Raw genomic sequence first — 14,048 nt, 5'->3', positions numbered from 1 at the left:
CATGTATTTAGAATTTCCAGCAGTTATGAATCTCTTTCATTTGCAACTGCAGAGTGACACTTCAGCTGATGAAGTATTCTCCTTATCTAAAAGTAATCTCTTAGCAAAAGTAAGTGCTTTAAGAGAATCATGGAAAGAGATCTAGCAAATATCTTTTTACCTGATTGCTTTACAATTTCGTTGATTCCGCAATATTCTATTGCATGGAAAATTTGTGGTAAAAATCAGTTTTAGAAAGCAATAGCAAGCTTAAACAGGTTTCTGTTGTTATTGCGGAGGAAAGTGAGAGATGAAAAAAATAAGCAATAAGGTTACTATGTATGAGCGTGTATGAAACACGTGCTATAAATTACTCCCACTTTAAAAATTCATATATGTAAAATAGGGCTCCTGCTCTTGAGAGGTAGAATATAGGTGGGTTATCTTGGAGGAGATGCATAGGTTTTGGCCGATCGAAGGAGACCCAGACCTCTTTGCTAAGAATGGTAATTAAGAAAGCCTTTGGTGTGCGATGGATCACAAGGAAAGGGCTATGCTGGGGGCTTGTAAGTTTGGTGGCAGGAAATAAATTCTCCCACAATATGACGTAAGCGTTGGAGACTCTCTGAGAACGTTGCAGACGGAAAAAATGCGGAAGGGATAAACCATTTCAGCTGCCAAGACATCCAGGGCATCTTTAGGAGTGGTCCTTAATCCAAGGAGGATCCAGGAAAGCTGAGTACACCAGTTAGAGGTATTGCATTGGGACATCAAAGCTGCTTTGTGGGTGCGATGAAAACATTCAACCATTCCATTTGCTGCAGAGTTAAAGGCTGTTGTCGTATGTAGGGTGATTCCCAGGAGATTTGCTAATTATGCTCACAATTGAGAGGGGAAAGTGATACCCTTGTCAGAAGTAATATGCTCAGGGATATCAAATCTCGCTACGCACCCTGAGACTAAGGCAGATATACATGAGGTGCACATTGTAGTTTGTATGGGGATGGCTTCAGGCCAATGAGTGAAGTGATCAATGACGGTAAACAAGTAATGGTACTCTTGTGATATACGTAGGGGACCTACTACGTCAATATGAATGTGGGCAAAATAACGCTTAGGTTGAGGAAAAGTGCCCACTCTTAAATCCGTGTGTTGATGTACTTTTGAAGCCAAGTATGAAGTATAGCCCGGGACCCAATCCGTAGCATCCTTAGTAATTCCATGCCAAAGGATCTTTGTCTTCAGTAGCTGAGCAGTAGATTAGTGATAGGGGAAGCCACTGCCACTAGCAATGCATTAATTACAAATCTTTTGGCCACTGACAACTGTTCGCACTTTTCTTTGCAGCAGCCCCAAATATGGAGTAGTCGTAGCATAATTACAGCTGCTGGGCATTATTAAGTGGCTGTAGAGTTCGTTTGTTGGGACATTAGCGAAGTGGCATATGTGGGTGGTGGTCAGCTTTGTCGATGTTCCAGCACTTCACGGGATGGACTTCTGTGTCCTACCGCATTCACGTTAGCTTTGTCAGAAGTGGAGGTGTTGACAAAGCTCTTGATGGTGGTGAAGGGGCTCTCCATAAGTGTGTCGACTTTGGTTATCAGGTCCTTTGGCGGCATGTACAGGTTTGGGTAGGCATCATACCTAAAGGGAATAAAGTAAGTTCAATTCCTGAGGAAAGCTATTTATTTGTATCTAAGTGAGCTATACTGGTAATTTTTCTGAGGCCGAGAGAGGCCTTTCGGTCCACCAACGGGTGTTGAGAGAGCTGAAAGTCTGCTTTGCTGTTTGAGCGAGTCATACCTTTGATGCAAAACTGAAGGTTGGCGTACTGGAACAACGCGAATGCTTTTAGACAAAGGGATGCAGTTTCCTTGAGGCAGCATTTGTCGAAAAGTCAAGTTCGGAGGTTGGCATTGTAAAAAGAATGGGGCGAAGGGGTGGGTGAAAATGTGGTGTGGAGTAGTCATTCTGGTGGTCACCAATGTGCGAGGTAATTGTTAGGTGTTATTGGAGAGGCGAGATGAATGCCATTTAGGTTTATTCAACAAGACAACGAGCTTTTATACAGATATTTGAGAGCACGAATGATATAAAATTCAAACAGTATATGATAAGAGATAGCAAGTTAAAGAAATATCTATTATCAGTAAAGAGAGAGGGAGAGATAAATAAAAACAAGCAATAATATTACAGTGTACGAGTCTGTATGAAACCCGTGTGGTACAGGTGGAATAGCATTTCGTTAAATATCTCTACAGTGCTGTGGTTTGTTTCTTTTGAGATGGGAAAGTTACGATAAAGTGTCCACTGTTTGAATTTGGTTTGGAACTGCTTCCTTGAAACATGTTCCGAAGAGGCAAACAAAAGATGATTTTCATGGCTTCATTAATGTTCTACTTATATTTGTTTAGTTTCTGAACCTCTGTGTAACTTTACATTCACGTTATTAAAAATGGGATCTGGCTTACTGAAACCTTCCTTATACAGAAAATATTTACACTGGTTTGGATAATAGAATCACTATTAGATATTGCTAGGAAGAAAAGTAGAATGGGTGTTTTATGTTATTAATTCTCTTTAAAACTATAGGAGGTGGGAATAAACTTACACAAGGATTTATTTGCCTAATTCTGGATGCCCTTTTGAAATTATTAGTCGTCTATGGTCTGCAGCTCTTCTAAGAGAAGGACACTCCAAAATAAAACGATTTTTTTCTAGTCTTGGTTAGTGCCATAGCCTCTGTACCATGGTCTTTCACTGTCTTAGGTTAGAAGTCTCTTGCTTGAGAGTACACTCGGGCACACTATTCTCTCTTATTTATCTTCCTCCTGTTTTGTTAAAGATTTTATAGTTTATTTAACTTTTCCTAGTTTCCTTTCCTCACTGGGCTATAGTATCATACTATTCCAACTAGGGTTGTAGATTAGCAAGTAATAATAATAATAATAATAATAATAATAATAATAATAATAATAATAATAATAATAATAATAATAATAATAATAATAATAATAATAATAACATCGGATTATAATTTCACAGATAGTGATGCATTGCTTAAAGGGCCAATTTTCAACGTTTTACGAAAAAAAATCATAACTTATGATACCTAAAAATTAATGAAGCCATTCCATATACATTGGCCTCATCTAATGTTCAATTCCGTTTCTGATATTATTTTGCAACCACTTTCTATTTTGTTACACATAAACAATTACTGTTAATAACGTATAAGATATTTCAATAAAATTTATCATAAAAGTCTTCAGATCTATGACATACATTAGTCTTAAACCCCAAATAAAGAAATTCTTGAAATGCAAATAGTATATCTTACATATAACATAACTACGAATAATTTGTGATTTCGATGGTTTATTTTCTATCAGTTGTTCGATAGATTCTAATCTTCTAATCAGCATTATAGAAATTGCGTGTTGGAGAGTTTGAAGCAGATGAAAAGAATAAGAATCATATGATCAAATTAGACTCCGATCTAGTACAGTGGTATTGTGCTCGCCTAGCATTCGCATGGCAGCATATTGATCCCAACCCAGGACCGGGGGGTTGAAGCTGTTTACTGGAGAGGCCACTGCTGAGGTTGAACGCCACAGTGTGGGTTTGGGCTTGCCAGGCTGACGTTGTGCTGAGTATCTATTCGGATGAAACTGAAACTGAAATCAGACACCTTTGCTTTTCCTGTAAATTTCAAAGAGTCTTTTTAGAATTACTTTTTTACTTTGATGGCTGCTTTTCCAGTCCCATAAAGCAGGGGAACCCCACTTTCTACAGGACCTCTACTGTCATTTTACCTTGTTCGATCAGAGTATTTAGCGTTCCATATCGGTTATTGTTCATTTACTGTTAAATCGTCACTGTTGTAGAAGAGATACTTGTGTTTGTTCTAGAAGGTTTGTAGATTGTTACAAAGTATATTTTTCTGTTTTTTTGGCGTAAAGTTTATTTTTATACATTCATAGCTTGTTACACTAGTTTTTTTTAAACATTTTGAGATTTGAGTAACTTTTATGAATAAAGAATCCGACACCCCCACCAGACCCATCTTCTCTTGGTAGGTGAAAGAAGGTGTGTGTGGGTGTCATTTCAGTGATCTTTGCCTTGTCCAAGCTATTAAACATGTTTCAGATAATGCTAGTATGTCCAAATATATCTCGTTTATCAATTCTCAAATTTGAATAGTCTTATTAGCTACAGATTGTATATTTACATAGCCACAGTTTATGACCTCCTTAGTAACCATGATCAGTATTTTCTGCTAGTCTTTTCACTTCCAAGTCATAAGCTTTGCAGTCTCTAGAATTTACTATGTGGTCACTTGGTTTGTTTAACTTTGTGCAGTTTATACACTTTGACACTTGCGAATTACACTCCTTGGTGGAATGTATTCTTGAACATTTTCCGCAGACTTTATCATCATTCTTAGACTTGCAATCCTTTTCAAGATGTCCATACCTCTGACAGTGGTAGCAGGTGATCACGTGGTACCTATCACCTATGTTTTAAGTACTCCATCGTAACGAAACTTTGTCCTCATTATCATGAAAAGCCCTCTGAACTTCAGGATCACATTTCAAAAAATATTTCTTCAGGATTACACCTATCTTCTCTTCTATATTTTGAATTTGGTCCAGGCAGCGATTTCTTTGAATCAAAGCATTTACTACATCATCTTCATCACTGTACACGTTGCATATCATTATTTTTGGTTTTAGTTTTCCGATTTTTTTCGTTTCAGTATCAGACACCAATGTCTGAATTTTGTTTGCCGCCTATTCTCTCATCATTTCATTTGCTTGTTTAACCTCGCGTTTTGTTTCAGTAATTTTAATTGCTGTATTAGTTGATTTAATTATCAACAGATCTTTTCCTTAACTTTGTCAGCAAATTGCGGTTTCCCCGGTTTTGGGTCTATCAATACTCGAAGTGTTGCTTGAATTGATTCCACATTAATGGCAAGAATGTCAACTTTCTCAGTGAGGTCGGTAGTCTGGGTGGAATTTGCTGCGTTTGCGGTAAGGTCCACAAGTTTGTATTCCAAGTCATCTATTTTCGCATCTTGTTCGTTCAGGGCCAAATATCTCACGTTCACATCTTCATTTAATTTTGATATTACTAAATTGGCCTGTGTGGCTTCACGTACGCAGTGTAGGCATAACTAAACTAGGTTATTCCTTTCATTATCAGTGATGGCTATCACCATATGCACACATCTTATGGTAGAGTCTATTACATTCACATCCTATCCATTTTTTCCGTTCTTCCTCCGTGGTTTTACATATGAGGCAGAAATAGCTAGAAACAGACATAGTGTCCTGTTTCCTATCACTTAGGTTTCTCCATGAGATTAACTAATATTTTTTCAATGATATTCTAAGCGAAAAACAGAAGGCTTAAACACGACTCAGGGCGAGTGTTTAACGGAGCCCCGCGCCTCAGTCCACACTCTAGCAATTCTAGCAAGATTATATATTTTTGCTCCCTTGACGCTGAAAAATATTAATGTTTCAGTTCTTCTAATAACGTTGACTTGTGTTGGTTTTCAGACTAAAGGTCTAAAGGTCGCTCATGAATGGCACAAGCAAGGGACAGTGACGATGTCCTACAGACCGACCGTATATCCATATGACCAGTGCCATAGCCCCCTCTCCACCCAAGCTTGGAATTGGGGGGGGGCAGGCAATGGCTGCAAAATAATTCAGCTGGCCAACCTATAGGCTTCCCCAAACCGTTATCCTTGGATGACAAGGATGGTGAAGTTGCAGATACTACAAGAAACTATTGAATATGATCGGTACTCGAACCCCAGTTCTACAATCGGAAATAGGCCACCACAATCCCCTGGGAATGGGCCTTAGGATATCATGGAGTAGTGGTAAATGAGTTTGTTTATAGCAAATAAGAAAATACTGAATGAGAAAAACAGTAGCGTTCTGAGACTCAAGAACTGATTTCTTTCAAAAAGAAATATAATGAACAAATGGTATATTACTATGGCTAAACTTTATCCACATTCCAATGATATATATATATATATATATATATATATATATATATATATATATATATATATATATATATATATATATATATATATATATATAAAAATATATATATATATATATATATATATATATATATATATATATATATATATATATATATATATATATATATATATTCAAATAAGCCATATATATTTTTGATACATTAATGTCTGGATTCTCTTAACGACCTCGGGATCAGAGCCCCAGGCGAAATCACACAAAGACAAGAGCTTGGCTCCAGCCGGGAATCGAACCCTGGTCGGCAAGCTTGTACAGACAGTGACTAACCCACTTGGCCACGAAGAAAGAGAATCCAGACATTAATGTATCAAAAATATATATGGCTTATTTGAATATGAAAAACACATAAAAAATGTGCAAAATTTATCATATATATATATATATATATATATATATATATATATATATATATATATATATATATATATATATATATATATATATATATATATATATATATATATATATATATATATATACAGTATAACGGATTTTGAGCGAAGCGAAAAATCTATTTTTGGGTGAGATGGCCCTGTCGTCAAGATGGAAGCTCCTAAAGGGTGGCTTCCTTGGATATATATAACTACGGCGATATTCCCAGAGAATTTACCTTAAGGTACCCAGAATTCTAACTCCTGGAGCGAATATCCCTAATAAAAGAACCAGGGATATCGCGAAATATCAGAGGACGTATTCTTGACACGCCATATAGCAATCTGGACCCCGAACAGAGTCAACACTTCGAAGGGGTCAATTGGCAAGAAAACGAAAAACGAGAAAGAAAGGAGAGCCGCTCGCAAGGTATCTCTCCTCTCCCGTTTCATAAGCGTGCATTGCGCCGCTCACGGCGCCATCTGTATTCCTTGTAGCGATACACGAGGTGCTACAGATACTGTATGTAGGGAGGGGACCTATAGCCTTTTTTAGAAGAAAAGGGAAGGGCGGGTCCATCAGGACGACATGGCCATCTCACCCAAAAATTGATTTTCCGTTTTTTGGGCTCAAGCAATATCGTCCTGATGGAAGTATACCAGAGCATTACTGTATCTGTGGATTCTCAAAACGTGCCGTACTCCCCGAAGGTATTTCCCGGCCAACTAGACCTAGAGACCTAAGATGTTACCGTCATACATCTTTTCATCTAACCATAGACCATGTTAGTGCTTCCTGCCCCCTACAGGGAAGAGTCCTACTAGACTCAGGAAAAGTCTCGAAGAGTACATATACCTATGTATGAATAACAGACAAGCCAATATAGTGGTCTCACCCTATATCATGTAAAGCATAGTTTGTAAAGAACCACTGAGTCAATATGAAATATCGACCAGTTCCCCGTTCATTACTGGATTGGACAAAGGTTTATATCCGGTTAGGAGGAAAACTTGCATATCCGCCACCGTCCCCTTAGGGCATGGAGTCCTCCCGCTAGGGAAAAGCATAAACCAATGCAAAAAAGCTTGCATAAAGGAACAATCTATTAGAATTATCCCAGATGAATATACATAGTAAACGTAATGCTAAATCATTTCAAGTAAACTGACACAGGCGAAGGAGACGCAAGGTTCACAAGAACTAGTTTATTGACAATCAATAAAATAAAATAGGTTAAACAAAAATTATACATATATAAGAGGAGGATAACCAATAAATAAGCATAAGCATGATAGTAAACAGAAAACTTGTTTATCTGAAAGAAAACATTAGCGCCACTTTTAACATACCGAGGTATCAAAATCATAAAAGTCTGTATTACTAATCAGTTACATTAGCATTGGAAACGCTTGGCACACATGTCTGCACTTATGCTAGGTTCACCTTTGAATATGGAACAGTCAATGTGGGCACCCTAGTGCCCTAACACTTAGTTTGTAGAACAGTTCGGAACTACACATTCACCCTGGAATTAATCGTCCCAATTAAATCCACTGTTCCTCGCAGAGTTAAACAGCAGGTTTAATGACACTACCCACTGCCACCACAGACCTCTTCAGTTGCTCCACTTGCTTTGCATAGTGACGAAAGAAAACTCTGGAAGACTTCCAGCCAGTGTATGAGCGAAGATGTTCGAAATCCATACTATTGAAGAAATTAAAGTTTGAGGCAACTTTCCTCGGATCGTGACCTGCGGGTGTACTGTCTGGATCCGCTCTGCGAATAAAATAGGTGATTTTCGCCCTAAGTTGTTTCAGTGATAAATTTGAGCCTGATGTTTCTCCCCTGAATAGTTGACCACCCCTGAAGTCTGATGTTCTACAAAGATAGACCTTTAGGCATTCCACTGGACATAGAGATGCATCTTCTTTCAGAGGGCAGATTCTCCAGGGACCCCACCTGTTGGTGGGTAACTCGTTCTTGGCGAGAAACGCAGGATCCGGAAACAGGTTCAGTTCTCCCCCATCCAAGAACTAAACACGACCTACCTCTCTCGAGAGGGCTACAATTTCACTAACCCTGGCCCCCGACGCGAGTGCAAATAGGAAAATAACTTTTTGGGTCAAATCCTTTAAAGCACACTCCTCATTGTTCAACAGTGAAGCAAAATGAAGAACTTTATCTAGAGACCCTGAAATGGGCTTTGGAAGTGCTGATGGTCTGAGCCTAGCACGGGCTTTCGAAATTTTATTAAAAATGTCGTTAGAGAGGTCGACCTGGAAGGCATATATAATAGGTCTTGTCAAAGCAGATTTACACGTTGTTATTATGTTGGCTGCTAACCCTTGACCATGGAGGTGGATGAAGAAAGATAAGCAGAAGTCCGTCGAGATCTTTTGCGGATTCTTCGTCTTGACAAAGGCCACCCATTTTCTCCATGATGACTCATATTGCCTTCTAGTGGATTTGCACTTATATTCCTCCAGGAAATCTATACTGTCTTTCGAAATCCCGAAATGTTTTCTCACCGCTAGGGAGAGAAAATCATGAGCTGCAGGTTCCGGGTTTTCTGTGATGAAGCGCAGACAGTCGACTTCTGAAATCGCTGGGTCAAAACTGGATCTGGTAACGGTAGACACTTCAGCAGTAGTTCCAATGCCAGAGGGAACCACACGCTGTTCGGCCACTTGTGAGCCACTATTGCCGCTACTCCCTTGAAAGATCTCAGTTTGTTGAGGACCCTCAATAGAAGGTTGTGAGGAGGGAACAGGTAAATCCTGGACCATCTGTTTCAGTCGAGGGACATCACGTCCACTGCTTCCGCCAAGGGATCCTCGTACAGGGACACGTAAAGGGGTAACTTCTTGTTGTCCTTCGTCGCAAAGAGGTCTATCTGCAGTTCTGGGACTTGACTCAAGATGAAGGAGAATGATCCTGCGTCTAGGGACCATTCCGACTCTATCGGTGTGAACCTGGATAGAGCGTCCGCTGTAACATTGCGGACTCCTTGAAGGTTAACTGCCGACAGGTACCACTTTTTCTTTTCCGCCAGTCGAAAGATGGCCAACATCACCTGGTTGAGTGGTGGTGACCTCGATCCTTGTCGATTCAAACATCCCACAATCACCTCGCTGTCCACTACCAACCTTATGTGGATCGAGCGACGAGGGGAGACTTTCTTCAAGGTAAGGAGTACTGCCATAGCTTCCAGAAAGTTTATGTGAAATGTCTTGAATAGATTGGACCAAGTTCCTTGGGCCTTCTTCCGATGAGAATGACTTCCCCACCCCTCCTTCGAGGCGTCTGTGTGAATAGTCAACAAGGGGGGAGGTGGCTGAAGAAGCACCGACTTCTTTAGTTGCCTGACTTGGGACCAAGGCCTGAGAAGCGTACGTAGACGAAGCGGTACTGGTCTTATCAGATCTCTTCGCGCGTTTGATGCATAACTTCTCCAAACTCGGGTTGCATCCTTTAGCTGTGCTCTTAGCACCGGGTCTGTTACTGAGGCAAACTGGAGAAAACCCAGCACTCTCTCCTGTTTGCGTCTTGATAGTCTTTCGGAATCCAAAAGCTATCTCCTTCCTCTTCTTCTCCGGAATGGAGAGTTGGTGTGACACTAGGTCCCAGTGGATTCCCAACCACTGGAACTTTTGAGATGGAGAATGTCGAGACTTTTTTCTGTTGATCTTGAAGCCTAGATGCTCTAGGAACTGGATCACCTGTAGGGAAGCTTGCAAACATTCTGTCTTGAATGCTGCCCACACCAGCCAGTTGTCCAGGTAGGCTACCACCTGGATTCCCTTTAGGCGTAATTGTTTGAGAGCTACGCTCGCAAGCTTCGTGAAGATCCTTGGGGCTATGTTTCACCCGAATGGCATGGCTCTGAAGGCATAGAGTCTTTGTTGTAGCTTGAACCCTAGGTAGGGGGAGAGTTGGCGATTGATTGAACGTGCCAATAGGCGTCTGAAAAATCTATGGAGACGGTATATGCCCTTTTGGCAAGTAAGGTCCTTATGTGTTGCAGTGTTAGCATCTCGAACTTGCAGTTCACTATGAACTTGTTGAGTGGCAACAAGTCCAGAATGACTCTGAGTTTTTCTGAGTCCTTCTTGGGAACACAAAACAGCCTTCCTTGGAATTTGATGGACTTTACCCTTCGGATTACTCTTTTCTCCAACAGTTCTTGAATGTACTCCTCCAGAACGGGGGTGGAGTGTTGGAAAAATCGAGGGCACGGGGGTGGAGTGCTGTACCAGCTCCAACCCAGTCCATTCTTGAGAAGGCTGTGGGCCCAGGGATCGAAGGTCCACCGATCCCGAAAATTCTGAAGTCTCCCTCCTACCGGTAACATCTCACTTTGGCTGCTGATGCCCTGAGGTCATGCCTCCTTGAACGCGACCACCCCTGAATCCCCTCCCCCTTGAGGGGCGTCTAGACGAACCTCAGGCTGCTCCTGTAGGCTTCGCTCGAAAGGTAGTTGACTGCCCTTTGAACGCTGGGTTAAATGCCGGAGACTGCGTCGACACGGCTTGGGGTACCCACTGGTACGTGGTCGGCGTTTGTGCCACCATCTTGGGCACTGTAGGCATAGGAAGTTGTTGCTGCTGCTGTCTGAATGGCTTGGCTGGCCGAGAGGGTAGCCTAGTCTTATTAGTCTTCCTCTTTGGTTGGGGACCCTCATCCGGGGAAGACTTTCTCTTGAGAGATAGGCCCCACTTCTGGAAAAGGTTTCTATTCTCCGTGGCGGCCTTATCTACAACCTCCTTGACCGCTTCACTAGAGAAGAGGTCTTTACCCCAAATGCTGGAGGAGATTAGTTTCCTTGGCTCGTGCCTCACCGCAGCCGAGGCGAACACGAACTCCCTACAAGCCCTCCTAGCTTTGACGAAGCTATAAAGGTCCTTCGTCACTGTGGCTAGGTGTGTCTTAGCCACTACCATAAACATTTCATGGACCTTGGGGTCACTTGCCATTGTCTCCAGAGTCGTTTGATGAGACATTGAGGCAGCAAGTCTTTCTTTTGTCTCAAGCTCCCTGCGCAAAAGAAAGTCAGACAGCTTGGGGAGGTTCTCACCGAACTGAAGTCCGGCAATATCAGCCTCTAACCTCCTGACTGAGAAGGTAAGATGGACATCCTTCCAGTCCTTGTGGTCCATGGGTAGGGCCAAAGACAGAGGTTTACACTCCTCCAAGGAGGGGCATGGCTTACCTGCCTCGATTGCTTTCAGCACAGCCGTAAACCATTTCTGCATAAAGGGGAAGGCTCTAGAAGGAGAGGACACATTAGAAGGGTGCTTCTTACTCAAAGCAGGTACCTTTGAGTTTGTGAAGCCCCTCTCTTTCATCGAGCTTGACAGTAAAGCTTGAGCCTTAGCGTGGTCCAAAACTATGACCTCCTTCGGCTCCGTTTCTTCCTTCGAGGCTGGTTCCTTCCTTAGACGGACACGACTCCTTGCTGGGCCAGAAATCCACCTCTTCAAGGGGGACTGAGCCCAACTTTTCTGAAATGACGATTTTTCCCGTCGTCATAGGCATGTGCTCGGCACACCTCCAAGGGTTGGCATCTCAGCACAAGGGAAGCTCTTTCACGCTAAGCTTCTTCCGGGGCCCATGTGATGCTGCAAGTCTCCGCATCTCCAGCTTCATTGCAGCAGCCTTCTCATTATTTTCCCTCTGCATCTGTTGGATCATTCCAACGATGGAGGAAAGGGTCTTTCCCAGCTCATCAGTGAGAGAGGACGATGTTGAAGGAATAGGTTCAGGGGCCTGAACCGGAGTAGTTCACACCTCGTCGAACTCTTCCCTTTCATTGTCTGGAGCCTGCTCTTCTTCCTGGTCTTCTGCCAGAAGGTCTTTTTCCAAACACTCGGACACCTCCAACATCGTATCATCCAAATGGATGTCCTGCAGGGAGTCCGCGACTTCAGCATCCACCGGGATCTGAACCAATGGTATCTCCCCTTGAGGCTGGGGAATCACTGCCTCAGCTGACGCCTTGGGGAAAAGGTAAGCCCTCATCTTCTCACATGGAAGATAGGGCCCAGAAGTATTCTTCTGAAAGCCCCTTACCCAGGTATGAAGCTTCTCCCTTGCTACGTCCCTTGACTCCGCCGTCTTAAGGGAATCAAAAGCCTCAGTAATCAGGTTTGTGCACACGGTATATACTTGCGGGTTCCAATACCGGAGATCACATTTGGAGACTGCGCATGCTGCGTGCCTCCTACACAGGCCATGTCTGCAGAAGTTCTTGCTGCGGACGTTGCAGAAAACGCTTCCACACTTCGGATGGTCCTCCTGTAAAGAGAAGAAAATTCCATGAGTATCAAGTGAACTACATATCACTGGATATACATAGCTTAGAATAACTAAACTAGAATGGAAAGACACACACTTGTATTTCCCACACAGTCAATTGCTGCAACCTTCCAGATAATAAAATCGTATGGTTAATCTATTCTAGAGCGACCAATAAATAATAGCCAGAGGAAACAGGTGTAGCTCACACCCAAATAAGTGATTTTAAAAAGCTGGATAGTAGATAAGAAAGAACTCACTTTCTTTATCTGTATGGTCACACCAAAGGGCTGTGCAAGACAACACAAAAGTGTTAGAAAAACTTAGTTTTGTAACATATACTATACTATAGTTTTCTCCCTACAGTATATACTATACTGAAAAATACTGGCTACAGTATAGAAGGTAATGTAGGCCGGCACACACCTTAACTAGTTCAAAAGTATACTACTTATAGACTATAAGTAGTATACTATGTTAAATAGATGTAATTATGTATATCTTTATGTTTCTTAATGTATTCACAATATGTACAATTGAAAATGATGATGTAGAGATATATAATGAAGAGTTTATTTTGAAGCTTGTAAACGAAACAACTGATAAAAGATGTAGATACCAAGCTATTAATCGCATGTCATTATAAGTTGAAGATCTTCCCATCAAGGTACTCCTAAAAATTACTAGTTTTTCAACGGCTGTAGTAGCCGGTGCTACTACACTCAAAGGAAAAAGTAGGGAAGCGACAGAAAGGTACTTAAATTTCCTCTTTGCCATCTTAGAGACTAAGAGCAGACACTTAACGAATAATGGTTTTATATTAAGAATTTTTATAAGTCAGTTGGTAGAGAAGTTTTGGGACAAACTGTTATAAAAAGAAAACCATGGATATGAAATGATACTTGGGATACTATAAAAAGGAGACAAAGACAGAAATAGATTGTTGATAGTTCTTGGAGAATTAATGAAAATTACAAGGTAGAGGATGCTAAGTATTCCAGTAATGATATTGAGGTTAAAAGAAAAGCCAGGAAGGACTGAAGAGAATATTTAGACGAGAAAGCAGATGAAGCTGACAAAGCTATGAATTCAGAGAGTGGCTATGGTGTAAGAATCCCTCATAGAATTATTAATGAAATCTTTATGGGGACAAATACGAAGAAACATAAACTCATCAAAAATAGAGAAGGCTCTGTTAAAACATCAAAAGATGAAGAAAGGAACCGTTGGAAGGAGCACTTTAGTGAAGTCATAAATAGGAGATATGAAGGGACTAAAATGATTGATTTACTTGAAGCTGAGGAATACCTTGAT

General features: G+C 41.2%; 1 protein-coding gene across 1 annotated transcript; it reads right to left on the bottom strand.

The window, feature by feature from the left end:
- Positions 1–858: 858 nt before the first annotated feature.
- On the bottom strand, positions 859–12,458 carry LOC137628592 (uncharacterized). The gene is made up of 3 exons (XM_068359746.1): positions 12,238–12,458; positions 1,488–1,623; positions 859–1,227 (listed from the first exon to the last, which is right to left on the bottom strand). The coding sequence occupies exons 1-3, from the start codon at positions 12,456–12,458 to the stop codon at positions 859–861; spliced, it is 726 nt and encodes a 241-aa protein (XP_068215847.1).
- Positions 12,459–14,048: the final 1,590 nt, after the last annotated feature.

The sequence above is a fragment of the Palaemon carinicauda genome, chromosome 36 (genome assembly GCF_036898095.1).
Source record: "Palaemon carinicauda isolate YSFRI2023 chromosome 36, ASM3689809v2, whole genome shotgun sequence".
Taxonomy (NCBI): domain Eukaryota; kingdom Metazoa; phylum Arthropoda; class Malacostraca; order Decapoda; family Palaemonidae; genus Palaemon; species Palaemon carinicauda.
Note: the sequence above shows the minus strand (reverse complement) of the source record. Positions and strands in the feature narration are given on the sequence as shown.

Excerpts from the sequence above, each read along its gene's own strand:
- LOC137628592 (XM_068359746.1), bottom strand. The coding sequence starts at position 12,458 with ATGAGGGCTTACCTTTTCCCCAAGGCGTCAGCTGAGGCAGTGATTCCC. Across the intron at positions 1,624-12,237 it reads CCAGACAATGAAAGGGAAGA|GTATGATGCCTACCCAAACC; the intron begins GTTCGACGAGGT and ends TATTCCCTTTAG. Across the intron at positions 1,228-1,487 it reads ACAAAGCTAACGTGAATGCG|CTACTGAAGACAAAGATCCT; the intron begins GTAGGACACAGA and ends TCTACTGCTCAG.